Source organism: Pituophis catenifer, unplaced genomic scaffold (genome assembly GCF_029215685.1).
Source record: "Pituophis catenifer annectens isolate HBS135680 unplaced genomic scaffold, rPitCat1.0.hap2 SCAF_3, whole genome shotgun sequence".
In the NCBI taxonomy this organism is placed as follows: Eukaryota; Metazoa; Chordata; class Lepidosauria; order Squamata; family Colubridae; genus Pituophis; species Pituophis catenifer.
The window spans coordinates 210,668,168-210,693,859 of NW_027256883.1; the positions used below are offsets into that span (position 1 = coordinate 210,668,168).

A 25,692-nucleotide genomic window follows, 5' to 3' on the forward strand; every position below is an offset into this window, starting at 1 on the left:
GGCATTCGGGAGACTTCAACCTGCCATTACAGGTTGGGTCCCCAAGTCTGAAGCAATAGAAAATGGGGGAGTGGGAGTTCTAGTCCTGCCATAGGCATGAAAACCGGCTGGGTGACTTTGGGCCAATCAGTGGGAAACGGTGAGTTCTAGTCCCACTATAAGCATGAAAGGCAGTTTGGTGACCTTGAACCAGGAGACTGAGAATTCTAGTCCTACCTAAGGCATCAAGCTGTCTGGGTGACTTTTGACCAATCACCAGGAGACAGTGAGTTCTAGTCCCACTTTAGGCATGAAAGCCACCTGGGTGACTTTGGTCCAATCACCAGGAGACTGTGAATTCTAGTCCCGCCTTAGGCATGAAAGCCACCTGGGTGACTTTGTCCAATCACCAGGAGACTGTGAATTCTAGTCCCGCCTTAGGCATGAAAGCCACCTGGGTGACTTTGGTCCAATCACCAGGAGACTGTGAATTCTAGTCCCGCCTTAGGCATGAAAGCCACCTGGGTGACTTTGTCCAATCACCAGGAGACTGTGAATTCTAGTCCCGCCTTAGGCATGAAAGCCACCTGGGTGACTTTGGTCCAATCACCAGGAGACTGTGAATTCTAGTCCCGCCTTAGGCATGAAAGCCACCTGGGTGACTTTGGTCCAATCACCAGGAGACTGTGAATTCTAGTCCCGCCTTAGGCATGAAAGCCACCTGGGTGACTTTGTCCAATCACCAGGAGACTGTGAATTCTACTCCCGCCTTAGGCATGAAAGCCACCTGGGTGACTTTGGTCCAATCACCAGGAGACTGTGAATTCTAGTCCCGCCTTAGGCATGAAAGCCACCTGGGTGACTTTGTCCAATCACCAGGAGACTGTGAATTCTAGTCCCGCCTTAGGCATGAAAGCCACCTGGGTGACTTTGTCCAATCACCAGGAGACTGTGAATTCTAGTCCCGCCTTAGGCATGAAAGCCACCTGGGTGACTTTGGTCCAATCACCAGGAGACTGTGAATTCTAGTCCCGCCTTAGGCATGAAAGCCACCTGGGTGACTTTGTCCAATCACCAGGAGACTGTGAATTCTAGTCCCGCCTTAGGCATGAAAGCCACCTGGGTGACTTTGGTCCAATCACCAGGAGACTGTGAATTCTAGTCCCGCCTTAGGCATGAAAGCCACCTGGGTGACTTTGTCCAATCACCAGGAGACTGTGAATTCTACTCCCGCCTTAGGCATGAAAGCCACCTGGGTGACTTTGGTCCAATCACCAGGAGACTGTGAATTCTAGTCCCGCCTTAGGCATGAAAGCCACCTGGGTGACTTTGTCCAATCACCAGGAGACTGTGAATTCTAGTCCCGCCTTAGGCATGAAAGCCACCTGGGTGACTTTGGTCCAATCACCAGGAGACTGTGAATTCTAGTCCCGCCTTAGGCATGAAAGCCACCTGGGTGACTTTGGTCCAATCACCAGGAGACTGTGAATTCTAGTCCCGCCTTAGGCATGAAAGCCACCTGGGTGACTTTGGTCCAATCACCAGGAGACTGTGAATTCTAGTCCCGCCTTAGGCATGAAAGCCACCTGGGTGACTTTGTCCAATCACCAGGAGACTGTGAATTCTAGTCCCGCCTTAGGCATGAAAGCCACCTGGGTGACTTTGGTCCAATCACCAGGAGACTGTGAATTCTAGTCCCGCCTTAGGCATGAAAGCCACCTGGGTGACTTTGGTCCAATCACCAGGAGACTGTGAATTCTAGTCCCGCCTTAGGCATGAAAGCCACCTGGATGACTTTGTCCAATCACCAGGAGACTGTGAATTCTAGTCCCGCCTTAGGCATGAAAGCCACCTGGGTGACTTTGTCCAATCACCAGGAGACTGTGAATTCTAGTCCCGCCTTAGGCATGAAAGCCACCTGGGTGACTTTGGTCCAATCACCAGGAGACTGTGAATTCTAGTCCCGCCTTAGGCATGAAAGCCACCTGGGTGACTTTGGTCCAATCACCAGGAGACTGTGAATTCTAGTCCCGCCTTAGGCATGAAAGCCACCTGGATGACTTTGTCCAATCACCAGGAGACTGTGAATTCTAGTCCCGCCTTAGGCATGAAAGCCACCTGGGTGACTTTGTCCAATCACCAGGAGACTGTGAATTCTAGTCCCGCCTTAGGCATGAAAGCCACCTGGGTGACTTTGTCCAATCACCAGGAGACTGTGAATTCTAGTCCCGCCTTAGGCATGAAAGCCACCTGGGTGACTTTGGTCCAATCACCAGGAGACTGTGAATTCTAGTCCCGCCTTAGGCATGAAAGCCACCTGGGTGACTTTGGTCCAATCACCAGGAGACTGTGAATTCTAGTCCCGCCTTAGGCATGAAAGCCACCTGGGTGACTTTGTCCAATCACCAGGAGACTGTGAATTCTAGTCCCGCCTTAGGCATGAAAGCCACCTGGGTGACTTTGGTCCAATCACCAGGAGACTGTGAATTCTAGTCCCGCCTTAGGCATGAAAGCCACCTGGGTGACTTTGGTCCAATCACCAGGAGACTGTGAATTCTAGTCCCGCCTTAGGCATGAAAGCCACCTGGATGACTTTGTCCAATCACCAGGAGACTGTGAATTCTAGTCCCGCCTTAGGCATGAAAGCCACCTGGGTGACTTTGTCCAATCACCAGGAGACTGTGAATTCTAGTCCCGCCTTAGGCATGAAAGCCACCTGGGTGACTTTGTCCAATCACCAGGAGACTGTGAATTCTAGTCCCGCCTTAGGCATGAAAGCCACCTGGGTGACTTTGGTCCAATCACCAGGAGACTGTGAATTCTAGTCCCGCCTTAGGCATGAAAGCCACCTGGGTGACTTTGGTCCAATCACCAGGAGACTGTGAATTCTAGTCCTGCCTTAGGCATGAAAGCTGGCTGAATGACTTTGGATCAATCACCGGGAGACAGTGAGTTCCAGTTCCACCTTAAGCATGAAAATCACCTGGGTGACTTTGGGTCAATCACCAGGAGACTGTGAGTTCTAGTCCTGCCTTAGGCATGAAAGCTGGCTGAGTGACTTTGGATCAATTGCCGGGAGACAGTGAGTTCTAGTTCCACCATAAGCTGGCTGGGTGACTTGGGGCCAATCCCTTTCTCTTTGTCCATCTCTTACAGGGGGAGAGTCGTCACGGTGGAGAAAATAGGAGGAGGAAGGTGGGTTGGATACAGGGATGGATTTCACATATTGTTACTACTGGTGCGTGCGCACCTTCCGCGCATCTATCCGGCCTCGAAAACATGGCTAAATAGGATGGCATTACATCTGGATGGATGCTACCAGTTCGGGCAAACCGGTCCAAATCAGCCTGAACCTGCTTAATACCACCTCTAGTTGGATGGGCTCCCCACCTTATTGGTGAAAACAATAATAAAGGTGGGACACAAATAAATAAAATCCTGGTGCTGATACACAATGGAGAACACTGGCTGGGATCTGTTTTTTTGTCTCAGGACAGTAGTGACGTGATCTGGAGCGGAGGGATCTATTCCGTCTTCCTTTGTAATCGACAGATCCATTTTTTATTGTTTTAGAGCTTTCCACAATAGGTCCCCAACCGCAGGCTGGAAGCCAGCTGGGAAGATTTCAAATGGCCCAGGCTGCAACGGGTGTACATGCAGGTAGTCCTCGACTTAGGACTACAATAAAAAGAGAGCGAACCCCATTCCCTTCTAGAGCTGATGAGGTCACCTAGTTGGGTAATAAAACGTCTGTAAGAAAACAACCCAGCTCAGAGAGCCCCAAGGGCTCTAATGCCCCCTGTGGTTGTACAACTAGTCTTTGACGTATGACCACAATTGAGCCCCAAAATTTATGTTGCTAAGCGAGACGGTTGTTAAGTGGGTTTTGTTCCATTTTTACGACCTTTCTTGCCACCGTTGTGAAGTGTGAAAAATGCTCATAAGTCCCTTTTTTTCAGTGTCGTCGTAACTTCGAACGGTCACTAAATGAACTGAAGCACAACCCCTACATGCTGATTGCCAAGGGCCCAAATTCTGTTGATGTGGCTGTGGAAATGCTGGGATGGTCGTAGGTGCCAGTTCCTTTATGACTTCAAACGGTCGCTAAATGAAGGGTTGTAACTCGAGGACTGAAGTAAAACTGAAGACCCTTAAAGTCCTATGTGGCCGGGGGTCAGTGGACGGGCGGGACTCTCTCTCCCCAATAGTTTCTCCCCCATCCCATTAGATCTGCAGGGGGTTGTGATTTCCGTCAGACGTTCATGCAGTTCAGCGCATGAGCGCATATGGGGCAACCCTGGCACACATGTGGGGCATCAACACATGGATGGAATTTGTCCACTGTGGGTTGCTCTGTCCGCACAGAACGTCCCTCCCTCCACATGGTCTTGTCCTGACCTTAAGAAGGCATTGGTGGCTCCTTGCTAGAGTTTTGGACTTCTTTCTTTCTTTCTTTCTTTCTTTCTTTCTTTCTTTCTTTCTTTCTTTCTTTCTTTCTTTCTTTCCTTCCTTTTTCACTTCCTTTCCTCTCCCTTTTTTCCCCTCCTTTCCTTTTCTTTCCTTTTCCTTTGCTTCCTTATTTCCTTCATTTCCTTTTTCCTTCCTTCCTTCCCTCCCTCCTTACTTCACTGACTTTCCTTTTCACTTCCTTCCTTCCCTTTCCTTCCTTTTCTCTCCCTTTTCTCCCCCCTTTCCTTACTTTCCTTTTCCTTCCCTTCCTTCCTGCATGCCTTTCCTCCCTCCTTTCTCTTTCTGCCTCCCTCCCTTTCTTTCTCCCTCCCTCCCGCTTTTTCTTTCTTTCTTTCTTTCTCCCTCCCTTTCTTTTTGTCTCTCCTTCTCCCTCCCTCCCGTATTTTTTCTCTTTCTTTCTCCTTTTCTTTCTTTCCTTTCCCTTTCTCCCTCCCTCCCTTTCTTTTTCTTTCTCTCCTTCTCCCTCCCTATTTCTTTCTCTTTCTCTCTTTCTTTTTTCCGTTTCTCCCCCCTCCCTTTCTTTCTTTCTCTCCTTCTCCCTCCCTTTTTCTTGTTCTCTCTTTTCTTTCTTTCTTTCTCTTTCTTCCTTCCTTCCTTCTTTCTTTCTTTCTTTCTTTCTTTCTTTCTTTCTTTCTTTCTTTCTTTTTCTTTCTTTCTTTCTTTCTTTCTTTCTTTCTTTCTTTCTTTCTCCTGAAGCAGCCATCCATCCTTTGTTGCCAAGCCAAGGGCTGCTCAACCTGAAGTCTTCTTCTTCCCCAGACAATTTGAGATCTCATTCATGGAAAGAAATTGAAACTCCTGGTACAGCAGCCTCGGCCGGCAGGTTACATTTGTCCCCAAACAACAGAGAAGTCCTCCAGGTTTCAATCCTGGGAAGAGAAGAGAGTTTGCATGTAAGAGACAATCCCAACCCTTTGAACCCATAGGAGCCCTCCCCCCACAGGCCTGGAGGCCCCCACCCCCTGGCTCTGCCCAGGCTCCCAGCCCCATCTGAATTCAATTGCTGACAAGGTCTTTGAACTGCAAAAGAATAGAAAGCGTCATTGTCGTCTCCAAGAACTTTGGGGTGGCACCAGCGATGATGGGGATGATGATGATGATAACTGGATTTCTGCTTCCCAAATTATAGAAGGACGGTCCACTTTGCTTCCAGGCAGCACATATATAGATTTCATGGTGTGCCATCACAACAACTCTGCACGGTAGGAAAGGCTGAGAGGTGGTGCCCGGACCGAAATCACGAGAGGCTGTGTTCACAGACGCAATTCCTGCCCTATACATTCTCTGGATTTCTGCCCCATGCTAAGCCACCCACTACCTAACCAAGGTTAACCCAAATCATGCCTTGCTTGTGCCAACACATACAGGTAATCCTTGGCTTACAACCATTCTTTGAGTCACTGTTCCAAGTTAAAAAGGTAAAGGTTCCCCTCGCACATATGTGCTAGTCGTTCCTGACTCTAGGGGGCGCTGCTCATCTCCGTTTCAAAGCCAAAGAGCCAGCGCTGTCCGAAGACGTCTCCGTGGTCATGTGGCCGGCATGACTCAACGCCAAAGGCGCACGGAACGCTGTTACCTTCCCACCAAAGGTGGTCCCTATTTTTCTACTTGCATTTTTTACGTGTTTTCGAACTGCTAGGTTGGCAGAAGCTGGGACAAGTCACAGGAACTCACCCCGTTACGCGGCACTAGGGATTCGAACCGCTGAGCTGTCAACCTTTTGATTGACAAGATCAGTGTCTTAGCCACTGAGCCACCGCATCCCTATTGTTCCAAGTTACAACCACACTAAAAAAGGGACATGACTATTTTTCATACTTATAACCGCTGCAGCGGGCAAAGCTCATTTAAGAACTGTCTCACTTAGCAACAGAAATTTGGGGCTCAGTTGTGGTCATAAGTCAAGGACTACTTGTACAGTCACAGGGGGCTTTGTAGTCCTTGGTACTCTCTGGACTGGGTTGTTTACTTGAGACGTTTCATTACCCAACTAGTTAATGTCATCAGTGGTAGAAGGGAGTAGGGTTTGCTTTCTGTTTACAGTTAGTCTTCGAGTTACGACCACAATGGAGCCCAAAATTTATGTGGCTAAGTGAGATAGTTGTTGAATGAAACATTTCAGTGAGTTGTTTTTTTTTAAATTTGATTTATATGCAGTCCTTCTCCGGAGACTCAGGGCAGCTTACAATGCGTTAAGCAATAGCCTTCATACTTTTATATATTTATACAAAGTCAGCTTATTGCCCCCACAAACTGGGTCCTCAATTTACCTACCTTAGAAAGGATGGAAGGCTGAGTCAACCTTGAGCCTGGTGAGATTCGACATACAGTAATTGCAGACAGCTGGTGTTAAGTTGTGCTCCATTTTATGACTATTCTTGCCGTTATTAAGTGAATCGCTGCAGTTATTAAGTTAGTAACATGGTTGTTAAGTGAATCTTGCTTTCCCCATTGAGTTTGCTCGTCAGAAGGTTGCAAAAATTGATCACATGACCCCGGGACCCTGCAACCGTCATAAATATGAACCCATTGCCAATATCTGAATGTTTGATCATGTGACCACGGAGACCCTGCAACGGTTGTGTGAAAAAAACAAGTCATTTTTTTTCCAGTGCCATTGTAACTTTGAACGGTCACGAAATGTAGTTGTAAGTCGAGGACGACCTGTGTATACAGTAGCTTCTCCTGCCCATTTTGATGAGGGTGTGGCTTTCTCCTTGGCAGCTCCTTGATTAGGCTGATGTTTACTGCTTGTTTCTCTGGGGTTAATCCCTGCTTATCTTGCGTTGATTGCTGGAGAGGAAGTTTTGGGGGCTTCTTAAAGATCAGAAGTCAAACAAGAGTTAGAGACCGACTGACTAACAGGGAGATCGGTCAAGGACTATCTCAGTTCAGTATTTTGGTTCTCCCATCAGTCACAACCCCACACCTATTCAGAACAGAATAGAATAACGGAAGGGACCTTAGAGGTCTTCTAGTCCAACCCCCTGCTTAAGCAGGAAGCCCTCTACCATTTCAGGAGAACGGTTGTCCAGTCTTTTCTTAAAAACTTCCAGTCTCGAGGAAATGTTGCATCTCCAGGACCAAGAAAAGAGCCTTGGTGGCGCAGCAGACTAAAGTGCTGTTAAGTAGCACCAGCTGCCTGCAATTACTGCAAGTTCAAATCTCACCCGGCTCAAGGTTGACTCAGCCTTCCATCCTTTCGAGGTAGGTAAAATGAGGACCTGGATTGTGGGGGCAATAAGCTGACTTTGTATAAAAAAGAACACCACTTAGGGGGGCCCGAAAGCCCTACTAAGCAGGTATATACAAAAGTATGAAGGCTATTGCTTAATGCATTGTAAGCCGCCCTGAGTCTCTGGAGAAAGGTGGCATATAAATCAAACCAATAAATAAATAAATAAATAAATAAATAAATAAATAAATAAATAAATAAATAAATAAATAAATAAATAAATAAATAAATAAATAAATAAATAAATAAATAAATAAATAAATAAATAAATAAATAAACAAGAGCCCTCCATGAATATCCGCAGCCCCCTTTGGCAGGCACCCCAACTCCGTGATCATCACAATCTCATGGCAATCAACTCCACCAGTTTACCACCCATGAAATCTTCCACAGGACAATTTTTCTTTCAAATCGCTCCTCCACCAAATGTGCAAACTGGGACACCCCCCGCCCCTCCTCTCCCTCTGCTGGTTTTCTTCTTTTCTTTTCTTTTCTCTTTTTCCTTCTTTCTCCCTAAGGGGCTTCGAATCCAACCCCCTGCCCAGCGCAAACATCCCCTTTCAAAAAAAAAAAAAAGCATTCCCAACAATGCCACTGCAAGGCAGCCTCCGAAAAAGGTTTCGCTCATTTCTTTAGGTTTCGGAGGGAAGAAAGTGGAGCGGCTGGCAGGAAAGGGATAGCAAAGCTTGCTTAGAAAATGTTGGCAGGGGGAAAGGGAAAAGAAGAATGAGAGAGGAAGGAAGGGAGGGAGGGAGGGAGGAAGGAAGGAAGATGATTTGGATGGATCGATGGATAAAAGGAAGGGAGAGAAAAAGAGGGAGAAAGAAAAAAGAAAAAAGGAAGGAGAAAAAGGAAGGAAGGCAGGGAGGCAGGGAGGGAGGTGATTTTGATGTGGAAAGAAGCAAGCAAAAAAAGGAAGGAAGGAAAGAGAGGTGAAGGTAAGTAGGAAGCAAGGAAATGGGAAGAAGGAAGGAAGGAAGGAAGGAAAGAGAGAGAGAGAGAGAGAGAGAAAGAAAGAAAGAAAGAAAGGAAGGAAGGAAGGAAGGAAGGAAGGAAGAAAGAAAGAAAGAAAGAAAGAAAGAAAGAAAGAAAGAAAGAAAGAAAGAAAGAAAAAGAAAGAAAGGCTAATTTTGATGTGGAAGGAAGGAAGCAAAAAAGGAAGGAAGGAAAGAGAGGAGAAGGTAGGTAGGTAGGAAGGAAGGAAGGAAGGAGAAGGTAGGTAGGAAGGAAGGAGAGGAGAAGGTAGGTAGGTAGGTAGGTAGGAAAGAAGGAAGGAAGGAGAAGGTAGGTAGGAAGGTAGGAAGGAAGGAAGGAGAGAAGAAGGTAGGTAGGTAGGAAGGAAGGAAGGAAGGAAAGAAGGAAAGAAAGAGAGGAGACGGTAGGAAGGAAGGAAGGAAGGAAAGAAGGAAGGAAAGAGAGGAGAAGGTAGGTAGGTAGGAAAGAAGGAAGGAAAAGGAAAGAAAGAGAGGAGAAGGTAGGAAGGAAGGAGAGGAGAAGGTAGGTAGGTAGGTAGGAAGGAAGGAAGGAAAGAAGGAAAGAAAGAGAGGAGAAGGTAGGAAGGAAGGAAAGAAAGAGAGGAGAAGGTAGGTAGGTAGGAAGGAAGGAAGGAAGGAAAGAAGGAAAGAAAGAGAGGAGACGGTAGGAAGGAAGGAAGGAAAGAAGGAAGGAAAGAGAGGAGAAGGTAGGTAGGTAGGAAAGAAGGAAGGAAAGAAGGAAAGAAAGAGAGGAGAAGGTAGGAAGGTAGGAAGGAAGGAGAGGAGAAGGTAGGTAGGTAGGTAGGTAGGAAGGAAGGAAGGAAGGAAAGAAGGAAAGAAAGAGAGGAGACGGTAGGAAGGAAGGAAGGAAAGAAGGAAGGAAAGAGAGGAGAAGGTAGGTAGGTAGGTAGGTAGGAAGGAAGGAAGGAAAGAAGGAAAGAAAGAGAGGAGACGGTAGGAAGGAAGGAAGGAAAGAAGGAAGGAAGGAGAGGAGAAGGTAGGTAGGTAGGAAGGAAGGAAGGAAAGAAGGAAGGAAGGAGAGGAGAAGGTAGGTAGGTAGGAAGGAAGGAAGGAAAGAAGGAAGGAAGGAGAGGAGAAGGTAGGTAGGTAGGTAGGTAGGAAGGAAGGAAGGAAAGAAGGAAAGAAAGAGAGGAGACGGTAGGAAGGAAGGAAGGAAAGAAGGAAGGAAAGAGAGGAGAAGGTAGGTAGGTAGGAAGGAAGGAAGGAAAGAAGGAAGGAAGGAGAGGAGAAGGTAGGTAGGTAGGAAGGAAGGAAGGAAAGAAGGAAGGAAAGAGAGGAGAAGGTAGGTAGGTAGGAAGGAAGGAAGGAAAGAAGGAAGGAAAGAGAGGAGAAGGTAGGTAGGTAGGAAGGAAGGAAGGAAAGAAGGAAGGAAGGAGAGGAGAAGGAAGGAAAGAAGGAAGGAAGGAAGACACTTCGCGCCCCCCTCCCTGACGCTCTTTAAAGCAACCCCCCCACACACACACCCAAGCAGCTGTCCAGCCACGGCGTCCAGGCGCGATCTCGCAGGCTGCTCTCGGGGCCCCCCTCCCCTCCCGCGCTCGCTACCAGCGGATTTGAGCCGCTTCTGCCGCCGCCACAGCAGCCGACGAAAGGAGGGGGGGGTCGAGCCGAGGAAGAGAGGCCGTTTCCCACCCCGCCCCGCCCATTTCCTTGGAAAAAAACAAAAGGAAACAGAGCCGGAGCGCTTTTCCAATCCCGGACGCCCCCTCTAGCCCCCCCCCCCACACCTCCTCCTCTTCTGCGCGGCCCCCTCCCCGTTTCTCCTCCCTCCTCCCCCGCCCCGCCCCCTCTTCCCCCCCCCTCCCCCGCCGCCCGAAGCCTTTATAATGTGGCCCCTCGACGGCCAGCATCCTTCCAGCCCGCTGGTCCTCCCTTCGGCCGGAGGACAGAACCGCCTCCCCCTCTCCGCCCAGAGAAGGGACCGCGCCCACCGCCCGCCCGATCGCCTCCGATCGCCCAGCCGCTCTCTCGCTCGCTCGCTCTTCTCCCGGCTCGTCCGTCCGTCCGTCCGCCCCGCCGGTTTTCCCGCCTCTCGGCTCGGCCTCGCGGCTCGACCCCCAGAGCTCCGTCCAGCTGGAATGAATAGATCTGAGCGCCCTTTCCGTGCAGAGGAGATCCCGCAAGCCCGAGGCGACTTTTCATGGGGAGCCGTCGCGGCTGCCGCAGCCACCGCCGCCCCAGCCGCGCCTGATCCGGGGCTCGCTTACCCGACGCCGCCGCGCCACAGCCGGCCCGTCGCCCCCAGCCGATCGCCAAGCCCCGAAGCCGGCTTCGGATTCTGCCCCGGCGCCGCTCAGCCCGGAGGCTCAGCCCTCTTGGCTCCCGCCGCCGCCTCCGCCTCCTCTTCCTCGGCGGCGCCCGGCAGCCCCGCGCCCAGCCCCGACGACGCCGCGGCGGCAGCGGCAGCAACCTCTGCCGGCTATGGCTACGGAGGCGTCCCGGGCAAGAGCAGCGGCGGCGGCGGCGGAGGCACCGGCGAGGATTCGCGCATCCGCCGCCCGATGAACGCCTTCATGGTCTGGGCCAAGGACGAGAGGAAGCGGCTGGCCCAGCAGAACCCGGACCTGCACAACGCCGTGCTCAGCAAGATGCTCGGTAAGGGCGGGCGGGCGACGGGGGTCCCTTGCCCCACTCCCTTCCTCCCTCCACCCGTGACACGCGAACACGCAGGGAGTCCTCTTCCCGCGGCCCTCTTGGCACACGCGCGCGTTGCTCCCCACTCCACACACACACAAACACGCAGGCACACACGCACTCGCGGGACGGCGTCGGGGGTCTTCTTCCTACTGCCCGTTTGTTACATGCACACACACACACACACAGAGACCGGACTCCCCACTCCTCCCGTGACACCCAAACACGCACTCGCGGGACGGTGTCGGAGGGAACTCTTCCCACTTTCCCCTCACCCCCGTGACCCGCGAACACGCAGGCAGGCGCTCACGGGAGGTCCTCTTCCCGCGGCCCTCTTGGCACACACGCGCACACAGACCGGGCTCCCCACTCCACACACACACCCCCGGGACACACAAACACGCAGGCACACACGCAATCGCGGGATGGCGTCGGGGCGTCCTCTTCCCACTGCCCGTTTGTTACACGCGTGCGCACACACACACACACACACACAGACCGGATTCCCCATTCCTCCCGCGACACCGAACACGCAGGCACACACGCACTCGCGGGATGGAGTCGGGGGGGGGTCTCTTCCCCCTCCCTCCCTCATGACCCGCGAACACGCAGGCAGGCGGTCACGGGAGGTCCTCTTCCCGCGGCCCTCTTGGCACACACGCATTGACACGCGCACGCACACACACACACACAGACCGGATTCCCCCATCCTCCCGTGACTCCCAAGCACACAGGCATACACACAATCGCGGGATGGCGTCAGGGCGCCCTCTTCCCACTCCCCATTTGTTACACGCATGCACACACAGAGAGACCGGACTCCCCACTCCTCCCGTGACACACAAACAGGCACACACGCACTCGCGGGACGACACGCACTCGCGGGACGGCGTCGGAGGGTCTTCTTCCCAGTCCCCACTCCCCCTGTGACACGCGAACAAGCAGGCAGGCGCTCACGGGAGGTCCTCTTCTCGCGGCCCTCTTGGCACATTGACACGCGCGTGTGTACGTACCCACAGACCGGACTCTCCCCCCCCCCCGTGACACCCAAACACGCAGGCACACACGTCGCGGGACAGCGTCGAGGGTTCTGAGGAAACCCACTTCCCCGCTTGTTAGACGCACACACATACAGACGAGACAGACCGGATTCCCCACTCCTCCCCGACATACAAACACGCAGGCACACACTCACGGGACACCGTCGGGGGGTGGGGGGTCTTCTTCCAACTGCCCTCTTGGCACACACGTATTGACACACACACACAAATGGGACACACACAGACCGGACTCCCCACTTCCACACTCCACAGAGAGAGAGAGATACTATATAGACACTAGATCAGAGGCCTTCAAACTTGGCCGCTTTAAGACTTGTGGACTTCAACTCCCAGAATTCTCCAGCCAGCTGCTAGCTAGAGAATTCTGGGAGTTGAAGTCCACAAGTTTTAAAGCGGCCAAATTTGAAGGCCTCTGTGCTAGATACAGAGAGAGACGTGGGGACTCCCCTTCCCACTCCTTCCCTTGATATATTCACACATATACACATCCTCAGATGGGTTTCTCCCACAAGGGGCCTGGTGGCTCAGCAGACTGATAGCATTGTGATTAACACCAGCTGTCTGCAATTACTGTAAGTTCGAATCTCACCAGGCTCAAGGTTGACTCAGCCTTCCATCCTTTCTAAGGTAGGTAAAATGAGGACCCGGTTTGTGAGGGAAATAAGCTGACTTTGTATAAATATACAAAAGTATGAAGGCTGTTGCTTAGCGCATTGTAAGCCGGCGGCATATAAATTAAAAAAGAAAGCGGGCACGCGGACACACACACACACACACACAAAAACAGAGGTGGCTCAGTGGCTAAGACACTGAGCTTGTCGATCAGCAAGGTCGGCGTGAGCAGCGGGTTGGACTAAATGACCTCCAAGGTCCCTTCCAAGACTGTTAAATGTTAAATGTATCCAGCTGAGGCTCCCCATTCCCTTGTTATACACACACACACACACACACACACACACATATCTTCCTACTACCTCCCCCCTCACACACAGAGAGCCCGATTTGTCTCTGACACCTTGCAAACAAGCCTCTGTGGAACTCCCGGCCACCAGGTTCCGAAAATCCAAGAGGGCGAAAATTCCGAGGGAGGGCGTGCAATTCTGGGGTTCATCCCAAGGGGAGCTGAGTTGTGGTCTTCTGAGTCCCTTGGTCTATCTTTAAAAAGCCCACTTCGCTTGCTAACCACATTGGCGGGATCCCAAGAATGGAGGGGTGGGTGTGTTAGCGTGCTTAAGGGGGAACACAAATTGGCTGCAGGAATTTGGGAGTTTGGGGGGGAGTCCGCAAGTCTTAAAAGTTGCCAAGCTTCAGAAGCTTTGCCCAAAGGAGACGATTTGGGCTGATTTCCCCAACTTTTAATTAAGTGTGTTTGTAGGAGTACAGAATGGGAAATATGGAAATAACCCTGAAGGTCATCTAGACCCACCCTCTGCCACTTAGGGTTAACCCAGCATTTCTGATTAACGGAGGAATTTTATCCCGGCTGAGTCTGATCCAGGATGCGAGCAAGATCAGATCTGGGTGTAGATGGAGCCCAATCACATCCCAGCATTTTATTATTCTGAGCTCAATCTATTTAGGAACATTTTGCATCCTTCTTATAATAATTTAGGGAATCAATTGAGACCGGACAGAAGAGATTTTAAACCTCTGAGGTCTACTTTAATTGACCTTTTGAATGATTTTAAACATCCAAAATCCATTGGATGTTTTAAAAAAAAAAATAACTGCATTATTGGGGTGATTAGATGACTGCTAAGGTGATTTCCAACCCTATGAACCAGCACATCTGGAAACAGTGGCCAAATATTTGATGCTTAATAAAGTAGCAAATAATTAGGATTCAAGTACCAATAAAGGAGAATATTTGTAGCTCAGGGTTGAAATGAGAGGTCCTGTGATGCTCTCTGAGCTTGATTTCTTGCAGACGTCTCATTACCCAACTAGATAACATCATCAGTACTCTAATATTTGTGTCTTGAGGGAAAATTATGGAAGCCTTGCTTTGGTGCTCAGGAGTGTTTCGTATCTGGAGGCAAAACAGTTGCTGTGTTCACACAATGCTCTTAACCCGGGTACTGGTTAAACCTACGCTCCGTGTTCACACAGCATATTGGATCATAAACTAACCAAGCAGGGAGATTTCATATAACACATTAAGCCACAGCCGGGAAATACGTGGTGAGGTTAAGTCTAATCAAGCTTTGTATGTTCAAATAATTACAGCGAAAAGGTCTTTAACTGGCCAGGTTAAGCATAGTGTGAGTTAAAACAGTATTGAATTGTCTATTGATTGAGACTATTTATATGTAATAATAATAATAATAGCCTGTTTCCCCCAAAATAAGACATCCCCTGATAATAAGCCCAATCGGGCTTTTGAGTGCATGGCAATAAGGCCAAGCACTTATTTCAGGGTTCAAAAAAAATATAAGACAGGGTCTTATTTTCGGGGAAACACGGTAATAATAATAATAATAATAATAACAACAACAACAACAACAACAACAGCAGCAGCAGCAGCAGCAATAATAATCTCTTTTATTCATTAAACATGAAACTCAGTCAACTGAACATTTAAAAATGTGTCACAAATATGATTGACTGGTGCTAATGGTTGATACTGCCAGCGTCCTAGGTATCAACCAAGTACCTTCTTAAGATGTACGATGTTCTGAGTAGCGCAGTTTTTTGCAGTTCCGCTGGTGTTATTGCAAGAAGCTGTAATTTCTTGATGTATTATTATTATTATTATTATTATTATTATTATTATTATTATGTAATCTTTAGTGAGATTCACAGCCTTTGAGGCTGGTTAATAGCTCAGCAGCTCGAGTCCTAACCAAGGACCTAGGAACTGTTAAGGTATTGTCGTATTATTATTATTATTATTATTATTATTATTATTATTATTATTTAACACCCTCAAACAGAACTTCTACCTGTCCTTGGGAAGGACTCAATTGGAGGGTAAAAAGGCCAAACCAGTCTAAACATCTGATTGACTGAGTGCCGAACCATAATTTATTAAATGTTGATACTGCCTGAATATCAACAATTCTATTATTTATCTGTTTATAGGCTCCATTCTGGATTGGGTATCATTTCTCCCAGTCTTCAACAAATGGACTATATTTGCGCTTTCGAAGAAAAATAGAATTTTTCTTCCTGTCCTAGAAAATTTATTTAATCAAATTTAATCAAAATGACTTTTTCAAAGAAATAAGGATCATTATTAGATAGATAGATAGATAGATAGATAGATAGATAGATAGATAGATAGATAGATAGATCTATTTTTCTTTTCCTGCCCTTAAGGTGTCTTTTGAGACTGCAGGAGATCATAGAAAGATCACCAAAATTATTAATAGCTCTTGATAGCTGGATCCTCCTGGGTTTTACTTCTTCCAGGTGGCTGGCTGTTAACTATCTTGTGGCCATGAGTTTCATAGTTTAATATCTCAGTGTGAAGAGCAGCGAAATCACCCATGATTCAGTGTTCTTGGACAATCCAGGGTGCACATATTCTCCGTTCCCCATGCTATAAATAATTTTATCCATGTTTTCATCCCTTTTCTTCCACTCTCTCTTTATGGAACCGATTATGGGAAAGCGCCATTTCTAAACAGGATCTGCATTGTAGCCACTTTAGACAACGTAATTTGGCTTTCGCTATTAAGCAAGGCAATATGGAAAATGAATTTAAGAGCTTTTTTTTTTTAACAAAGAAATATTTTTACGCTCCAATGTTTATTGTCTCCGAGCCATTTCTTGTTCTTTAAATGCTTGTAGTGAAGCATTGTAGTGAAATTAACTCGCTGTCAAGTATCTTATTTTTTTTCCCTCTCTCTCTCTTTAAAGTGGAACTTGGCTCACTTATAGGGTTTGAAAAATGTCCAAATTGCAGTCTCACAGTTTCTGGAAAATGTTCCCTAAACAACGCGCCCTTTGATGTTAGTGAGTCACAATTTGGAAGTTGTGCACCTTTAAAAAATCAGTTGTCCGTTCCAGAATCCGCTAACCCCTCTGACTGACTTCACAAGTTACGGTTGTGTGATACAAGCATAAATTTTTTTTTTAATCCAATATATTGGGATAATGGAATAAGGACATCAGGTTTTTTTAAAAAAAATTAACTTATTTGTTTCCAGTCTGTCTTATTTTTTTTTACAAATAACTCAAGAAGGCAGACATATCCAGCACAACTTCCTCCTCCTATTTTCTCCACAATAACAATTCTTGAGATGGATTGGGCTGAGAAAGAAGGACCGGTCCATAGTCATCCAAGCCAGCTCTCTTGCCTAAGGCAGAACTAGAACTCACTGTCTCCTGGCAGTTGGTCCAAAGTCGCCTAACTGGCTCGCATGCATAAGGTGGGACTAGAACTCACGGTCTCTTGGTGAGAGGGCCAAAGTCATCCAGCCAGCTTCCATGCCTAAAATGGGACTAGAACTCACTGTTGCCTTTTTTTTTCTCGTCTGGTGCCTTAACCGCTAGATCAAGCTGCCTCTCTTTATGCATCCTTATTGGAAAACTAACAGATGGTCTTTTAAAAGACATCTCCATATCTAAATTCAAGTTGCAGCAAGTGTTCTTAGGAATTGTGTGCAGGTCTCAAACTATTATCGTACCTTAAAGACGGAGAGAGAGAGAGATTCAGTTGGAGACGCTCAGGGATCACAGTGAACTCCATGCATCTAAATTAGAACCGGATTGCAATCTGTAAGAGAATTGGTAGGATCTCCAGAACAGAACAAAACAGAACAGAACAAAATATTGGAAAGAAGAATAGAATAGAGTACAGTAGAGTAGAGTAGAGTAGAGTAGAACAGAGTAGAATAGAGTAGTTGCTAAGAGGCTCGCAAAATCATTTTGCTATTACAGATAGTCCTCGACTTATGGACCACAATTGAACCCCAAATTTCTGTGGCGAAGCGAAACATTTGTTAAGTGAGTTTTGCCCCATTTTACGACCTTTCTTGCCACCGTTGTTAAGTGAATCACTGCAGTTAAGTGAGTAACGCGGCTATTAAGTGAATCTGGTTTCCCCGTGGACTTTGCTTTTCAGAAGGTCGCAAAAGGGGATCACATGAATACAGGACACTATAACCGTCATAAGTATCAGCCAGTTGCCTAGCAGCCTAATTTTGTTCACATGATCAGGGGGATGCTGCGACGGTCGCTAAGTGTGAAAAACGGTCACAAGTTACTTTTTTCCAGTGCCGTTGTAACTTGAAACGGTCACGCAGGAGGCCTTATACCATGTCGGACAAATGGTTGTCCAATCTCTTCTTGAAAACCTCTGGTGATGGCGCACCTCCAACTTCTGGAGGCAAGCATTTCATTTATTAGTGGTTCTCAGAGTCAGGAAATTTCTCCTTAGTTCTAAGTTGCTTCTCTCCTTGATTAATTTCCACCCATTGCTTCTTGTCCTGCCTTCAGGTGCTTTGGAGAATAGCTTGACTCCCTCTTCTTTGGGGCAGCCCCTCAAATATTGGACCACTGCTATCATGTCACCCCTAGTCCTTCTTTTCATTAAATTAGACCTACCCCATTCCTGCAACTGTTCGTCGTATCTTTTATCATGCCCTCTCTTTTCTCTTTTGGACCCCCAGGCCAGGCGTGGAAAGCTCTGAGCACCACCGACAAGCGCCCCTTCGTGGAGGAGGCCGAGATGCTCAGGATCCAGCATTTGCAGGACCACCCCAATTACAAGTACCGACCCCGCCGGAAGAAGCAGGCCAAGAAAATCAAGAGGATGGAACCAAGCATCCTTCTTCACAACCTGCCCCAGCCCTGCGGCGAGAATTTTGCCATGGGCCACCGCAGTGCCGCCGGAGGTGGCGGTATCGGCCACTCCCAGCCTCCACCACTGAACCACTTCCGAGAACTGCGCTCGATGGGGTCAGAGATGGAGAACTACGGCCTGCCGACCCCGGAGATGTCCCCTCTGGATGTTCTAGAACAGGCGGAGCCGGCCTTTTTCCCGCCGCACATGCAGGACGACTGCAACGTGATGTCCTTTCGCGGATATCACCACCCTCCTCCTCCTCCTCCACCGCCGATGGAGTTTTCCCCGGAAAAAAACCTGGGGAGGAACATGGTCATGGGGTACCCCCCCAACCCGCCCTCCCACCTGGCCGAAGCCATGAGGACTCCCCACCACCCGACTGGGATGTACTACAACCAGATCTGTGCCGCCGGAGCTCCCAACGGGCTGTCGGCCCACCTGGGCCAGCTTTCTCCTCCTCCTGAATCGCACCAACTGGATGGCGTGGAGCACTTGAACCCGAACGAGCTGTGGACAGAAGTGGACCGCAACGAGTTTGACCAGTATTTGAATATGAGCAGGACTCGTCCGGATCCTTCCGGCTTCGCCTACCATGTTTCTATGTCCAAAGTGACTCCCCGGAGCTGTGAGGACAACAGCCTCATCTCAGCCTTGTCCGATGCGAGTAGCGCTGTTTATTACAGCGCCTGTATCACTGGGTAAACGTTGCATTAAGGGAGAGGTTTGGGGCACCCCAACAAGCCGGGGGAACCGTCGTCTCCTCTTCTCAAGGATGCTGGGAAATTCGAGCGGGAGGGACGTGCTCCGGACGGTCCCCGTTCGGTTTCCCAGGATTCCTCGGGGAAAGCTAGGACAGTGAACCCGGTATTAATTGGAGAGGAGATTGGGACGCAGGTGTATAAGTAGTCCTCGAGTTACAACCACTTATTTAGCGACCGTCCCAACGGCACTGAAAAAAAAGCGACTGGTCCTCGCACTTATGACCTTTCCAGCATCACATAATCGCTTGGCAAGTGGCACGTGTTTACGATGTTTGCAGGGTCTCACCTGACCACCGTTTGCAACCTTTCCCGCTGGCTTCTGACAACACAGTCAATGGGGGAAGTCGGATTTGTTTAATGACCATCCGATTCACTTAACAACTGCAGTGATTCACAACTGCTGGGGCAAAAAAAAAAAGGCCCTGAAATCGGGTGTCGCTCGCTTAACCGCGGCCTTGTTTAACAACAATGGAAATCTTGGTCTCCATTGTGGTTTGTAAATCGAGGATTACCTGTGTCCGTAGGAAGTGGTTAAGACACAAAGCAGCAGGCCATGGAGATGCTAATGCTTTACTCCAAAGAGGAAAAGGTGAGTTTGCTCTTTGCGTGGGTGTGAGGCTTTGAGCCGTGGAGAAGGAGACGGGGCTCAGTTGCCTGTTGAGTAGCTGAGGAATAAAGTTCCTACAAGGAGCTCAGAACAAATTTTGTACAGAAAATATCTCACAGTTTTAAAACCGCTTGAGCTCAACTCTAAAGAAGCAGAGGAAGGGCCTTCTCATACTTTACAAACCTTTAAATACCTTCGAGACTTCGAAACAAAAGATGGACCTCATATTGGCATCTGTAGTAACTACAGATGTAGTAATATTGTGATATGTAGTAATTCCAGGCTCTACACACCATTGCCTTCCAATAAGATCATGGATGGCAAGCTAACTTTCTTGCCATGTAATATGTCAGTCTCCTCTTGGTCTCCTTTCCACAGTGGCTGCAAAGATCAAAGCAAACTCAGTACGGCTCGCTCACATTGGAGCCGCCTCCTGCTCTTTTTTACGTTACAGTAGTCCTCAACTTAGGACCACGATGGAGCCCAAAAGTTCAGTTGCTAAGGGAGAAATTCGCTGAGTGAGTTTTGCCCACATTTTACAACTTTTCTTGCTACATAAGTGAATCCCTGAAGTTGCTAATTTGGTAAAACCGTTGTCACTTCAAATGGTCACTAAACGAATCGTAAGTTGAGGACTACGTGTACCTGTAACACCCGACAGGCGGGAAATTTCTCCTCTCCAAGGAAAGTAAAATGTGCCCCATAGCTATCGTAGTCCGCCCCATAAGTGCCTCCCCACCCTCTACCCCAACGTGCATCAGGTTGCCCCAAACCTCTCTTTTGATCTGTGAACCCTGCAATATTTTAGACTATCTCATTAATGGCATTGCTTTCTTTTTTTAAAACAAACAAACAAACAAATAAGGCTGAAGAATTGATATACTGTATTGCTGTGTAGCACAAGGAGATGGTTCAAAACAGAAGGAAAATGCAATTTTAAGGTGCTATATATTCTGGACGGGGGTACCTGTCGCTGGGTTTTTTCAGGTAAAGGTAGGGAAGGAATTCAGGCAAGTACTTATTGAGGCTAATGATAAATAATATTCATTGACACCAGAGTTTCTGAATCTTGGCAACTGTAAAACATATGGACTTCAACTCCCAGAATTCCCCAGCCCAGCATTGAATTCTGGGAGTTGAAGTCCACACGTCTTAAAAGTTGCCACGGTCTGGAAACCTCATTTACACAATTCAGTATTAGAGCAAACGGTATCGTTTGAATTCCTTCCCCACTATGTAGAAGGTATCCCGGTATGAAATTACCTGCGCCAGTCCCTCCTCGGCCCATAATTGAAAAAGGTTTGTTTTCAAGGATTTTAACCCTGGTTTCTAAATCGAGATAAAACCCCAGCCTGTTTTGCCCCCAAAGATAAGATTCAGTAAAAGGGCTTAGATTTTGAAACGGTGATACTTGGATCTGAGCAATATCCACGGAGTTGGGCCATTGGTGAAATCAGCGTGGCAGTTTGCAAAAGGCTGCATTTCCAAAATTCGGGGTTATTCTCCTGCAGGGAATCAACAGTGAAAAATGCGAAGCCTGTGCTGCATTGCTGGAATGCGTGATTTCTTGCAATGAACGCATTCATCGTTGGGATCCATAAGGCTGGACGTCAGAGGGAATAAAACAAGAGAGGAACGTAGCCGGAGGTGATTAAAAGAGTGAAGAAAGGGAAGTGTTGGAAAAGTTGAAAGGAAAGGCAAGAGGCTCTTTGGATTAGGCCCATTTGCTTGGCTCTTAATCCACGGAAATTTAGAATGAAGGGACACACGAAGGTCATCTAGTCCAGCCCTATGCAACAGGAAGGAAATGCATTGATTTTAATCCCTTCCGAGTGGCTTCTCGCTTTTTTCCTCCCCTGTTTTGCAATTCCTGGAGTGCAATTCTAAGCAGGTGTAGAATTTATTCTGCAGATTTTTGCTATTTCTAGGTGAAAATCCCACTTAAATGACATTGGCGCAAGAGATTTGGTGGGTGGGTAAACTGAGGGCAGGTCTCTTCGTCTGAAAAGCTTCAGCTGTGTGGATTTTGAACCCTCGGCTAATTGCCAAGCGTGTGAGTGTGTATGGGCACATATTTGGAGCTGATGTTTTAAAGAAATGTTTCTCCATTGTAGCAACTTGGAAGATATGTGGACTTCAACTCCCAGAATTCCCTAGCCGGCTATGACTGGCTGGGGAATTCTGGGAGATGAAGTCCATGCATCTTCCAGTTGAAAAATGCTGCCTTAAATCCTATTTAAAGCCGGACAGAGATTTTTTTGACTCTTAGCCTTCCAACTTTTTTTTTTTTTTAATTTGATTTATATGCCGCCCTTCTCCGGAGACTCAGGGCAGCTTACAATGCGTTAAGCAATAGCCTTCATACTATTGTATATTTTATACAAAGTCAGTTTATTGGCCCCACAAACTGGGTCCTCAATTTACCTACCTTAGAAAGGATGGAAGGCTGAGTCAACCTTGAGCCTGGTGAGATTCGAACTTACAGTAATTGCAGAAAGCTGGTGTTAATCACAATGCTATCAGCCTGCTGAGCCACCAGGCTCATTTTCCCTGCAAAGTGTGAGCCAGACAATAAATGTGAGGCGTTCTGTGTGTAAAGCCCCCTTCCCACCACACACACACACAAGCGTCTTCAAATCCTCCTTACACAGGGTGTAAATCATGGTCCAAGATGGAACTAAACCCCCGTTTTGAACGTTAACCGAAAAACTGCACCACAACTGAACGATGCGAGTGTTAAAATCCAGATCAACAAGCCTTTTTCAACGTTACGGAGGGACCGGGATTATTTCAGGGTGCCCCTTACCACTTATTTCCCACCGTATCAGAGCATTCTCTTTGGTTTGGACAAATCTATATTTTTTACTAAGCTTTTTTTTTTATAAAAAAAAATTATCTATCTATAAATAATATTTAAGTTGTTCAGGCATTTTATACTACGTCTTCTCTCTCTCTTTCTCTCTCGTAATCGATCAAAGGATAATCACAGTGTTGAAAAGCACCTATGTAGCAAATTACGGGGCTCATCGGAAGAAGAAACAGCTCTTAAACTGCATCAGGGGGGTTTTGAAACCTCTGGAATTTGGGGTTCACGGGGTGGGGGGGAAATTCGCAGCTGCCCTCCGAACTTCCCAGCGAGCGTATCGAACGATCTCACTTGTGTAAATTGACCTACAGCATCGCAGGGACACATGTTGGAGCATCGGACTGAATCCAGCGCCTTGTTTCGCTGCCTGGTTAATTATTAGAACATATTTTCCTAATTGCATGACTCTCATGTGCTTGTTAGGCGAACACATGTTCCGGTTTCCCCCAACCGATGTTGCCCCCAAGTGTTTCCAGATTTCTTTCTGGCAGCCGATCCGTGTTTCGTCTCCGCGTTGGCTTCGTGGGAATCTCTCCCGCCAAGAGACCCTGTCAAAGATACGAAAGGACTGGCACTTCAAACCCAGGGGATGATTATATATATATATATATATATATAATATATATATATATTAATGGGCTGATGTTCGGCATGGCAAGTTTGGGATATGTTGGCTTGGAGAAAGGGTCTGTTTCAGCATGGAAAAACTCGAATAAAACACCGTGATATTCTTTTCTCATATCATGTCTGGGTGTGTGGATTTTTTTTTTGGTTTAACGCAACGGCTTGTGCAAATGCTTTTGACTTTACTAGGTTTTTCTCAGAGATGGGTGGTAGGGGTGGGTGGGATCTGTTCTGCCCCCCCTCCCCCTCCAAAAGGAGGTTCTGCACAGCTTGGGGGGGGGTCTCCAGGAACTGATCAGTTGGGTTGGGGGACAAATTCGGCCGCTTGTTTGAGTGCGTGCGTGTTGTGTGTTTTCTTTCTAACATGATACAGAAATTCGGATGACGTCGAAGAACCTGGTTTTAAGCCAAGCATGTGTGTGCGCTCACCATCGCAACATTTTGTGTTTAATTTTATAATGGGGGGGGCGGGCTGCAGAATACAATAACAGAGTTGGAAGAGACCTTGGAGGTCTTCTAGTCCAGCCCCCTGATTAGGCAGGAAACCCTACGCTACTTCAGACAAATGGTTGTCCAACATCTTAAAAATTTCCAGTGTTGGAGCATTCACAACCTCTGGAGGCAAGTGGTTCCACTGGTTAATTGTTCTCACTGTCAGGAAATTTCTCCTTAGTTCTAGGTTGTTTCTCTCCTTGATTAGTTTCCACCCATTGCTTCTTGTCCTACCCAGAAAGCCTGACTGTATTTCTAAATCAAGGCTGGGGTGTTTTGGTGTTATTTATTTTTTGCAAAAGTCCTTGTAGCATCCTTGGGAATAATGCACAGGTAGTCCTCGATTTACGACCTCAATGGGGATCCGAATTCCCATTGCTAAGCAAGGCAGTTCGATCAGAAGAGAGTTGGAAAGGAACCCTGGAGGTCTTCTAGTCCAACCCCCTGCTCAAGCAGGGGACCCTTTATACGAGGAGTCTCCAACCTTGAGCAATGTTAAGCCTGGCGGACTTCAATTCCAAGAATTCTGGAAGTTGGAAGTCCGCCAGGCTTAAAGTTGCCAAGGTTGGAGACCCCTGCTCTATACCATTTCAGATCGTGGTTAAGTGAGTCACGTCTGATTTTAGATCTTTGCCGACGGTTGTTAAGCGAGACGCATGGTCGTTCAGCGAATCTGGCTCCTCCCATTGACTTTGCTTGTCAGGCGCTGGCTGGGAAGGTGGCAGTCACATGACCCCAGATTGCTGCATCTGTTGTAAAATACATGCCAGTTGTCAAGCACCCCAAATTTCGATCGTGCGATTGTAAGGATGCTGCCACAGTTGTAAGTGCAAAGACTGGCTGTAAGTCGCTTTTTTTCCCCAGTCCTGATATCGAACAGAAATAGTTGCAATTCGAGGACTACCTATATCACTATTAATTGATCGCTAAAGAAATATCCTGAAAAGGGAGTTTCTTTACCTAACAAGTGTTTATTCTTATAAATCTGGTTTATATCCACTTTATAAATGCAAGATTTAAATAAAGAAGCCGCCGTCTTCTGTGCAATTTACAAAAACACCCCTCAAAGGAATTAGGGTTGCCAGGTGTCCACTATTTGAGCGGACAGTCTGCTTTTTTCACATTATGTTCACTATTTTTTTTTTCACAAAATAGTGGACATTTTTTTAATTCAAAAGCTTTATGATGAAATGGTACGTAATCTAAAGCTGTACAGTCTAAGAGAATAAGGATAGGAGAATAGCGTTTTGTCTTTTTTTTCATAAGTTAGAATGAGACAAAGATCGAATATCCATTGAACTCGATTCTCCGAAAAAATTAATGATGAGATTAAAATAAAAATATATTATAAAATTATGTACAGTTCACATTTTTAAAATGTATTGTAGCTTGTGTCGACTGACCTAAAATGGCGTGTTAAAATATTTGTAAGAAAATATATAATTTAATTGTAAATTTTTTAAATTTTTTTTACTACTTAACACCCCCCCCCCCGCTTGTCCGCTATTTTTTGGAAGCAGACCTGACAACCCTAAAAGGAATACGTTTTTAATGCCAACCATCCGAAAAGGAATGTCATCAAAACAGGAACTTAGTTGTGGAGGGAAGTTGTGTGAAGTCATAGAATGTCTCTCAAGGCAGATCTCTTCTCCTTTTTTTCCCCCTTCCTTTCCTTTAGCAAAGCAGATTGCATTAATTTTCAAGAGAAAATGACTCTTTTTGTCTTTTTTTTAATAGCATTTTTTTTTACAGAAAGTACAAATTAAAATATCTGCTTCAGTGCCAAAAAGCAGATTCTTCGTTGGCTGGTAGAATATTGAAAATATCTTCTGATCCTTCCTTCCTTCCTTCCTTCCTTCCTTTCTTTTCCATCTTTTTTCTTTCTGCCTTTTTTCTTTGTCTTTCTTTCTTTCTCCCTCCCTCCTTTCTTTCTTTCTTTCCTGCCTTTTTTATTTCTTTTCCACTTTCCTTTCTTTCTCTTCCTTTTCTTTCTTTCTTTCCTTCTTTCCTCTTCCTTCCTTTTCTATCTTTTTTCTTTCTTTTCTGCCTTTTTTGTCTTTCTTTCTCCCTTCCTCCCTCCTTCCTTCCCTCCCTCCCTCCTTCTTTCTTTCCTGCCTTTCTATTTCATTTCCATCTTTCTTTCTTTCTTTCTTTCTTTCTTTCTTTCTTTCTTTCTT

The 25,692-nt window shown here is 47.1% G+C and overlaps 2 protein-coding genes across 2 annotated transcripts; one reads left to right on the top strand and one right to left on the bottom strand.

Annotated features, from left to right (window-relative positions):
• Positions 1-4,930: 4,930 nt before the first annotated feature.
• On the bottom strand, positions 4,931-10,529 carry LOC139315109 (splicing regulatory glutamine/lysine-rich protein 1-like; the record flags this gene model as incomplete). The annotated part of the gene is made up of 4 exons (XM_070941130.1): positions 10,489-10,529; positions 10,229-10,328; positions 8,108-8,189; positions 4,931-5,199 (listed from the first exon to the last, which is right to left on the bottom strand). Coding segments are annotated over exons 1-4 (492 nt in total), but the record flags the coding sequence as incomplete, so codon positions are not given.
• Positions 10,530-10,757: 228 nt separating this feature from the next.
• On the top strand, positions 10,758-19,706 carry SOX18 (SRY-box transcription factor 18). The gene is made up of 2 exons (XM_070941816.1): positions 10,758-11,274; positions 17,990-19,706. Exons 1-2 carry the CDS (start codon positions 10,758-10,760, stop codon positions 18,865-18,867), a joined length of 1,395 nt encoding a protein of 464 aa, XP_070797917.1. The 3' UTR covers positions 18,868-19,706.
• Positions 19,707-25,692: the final 5,986 nt, after the last annotated feature.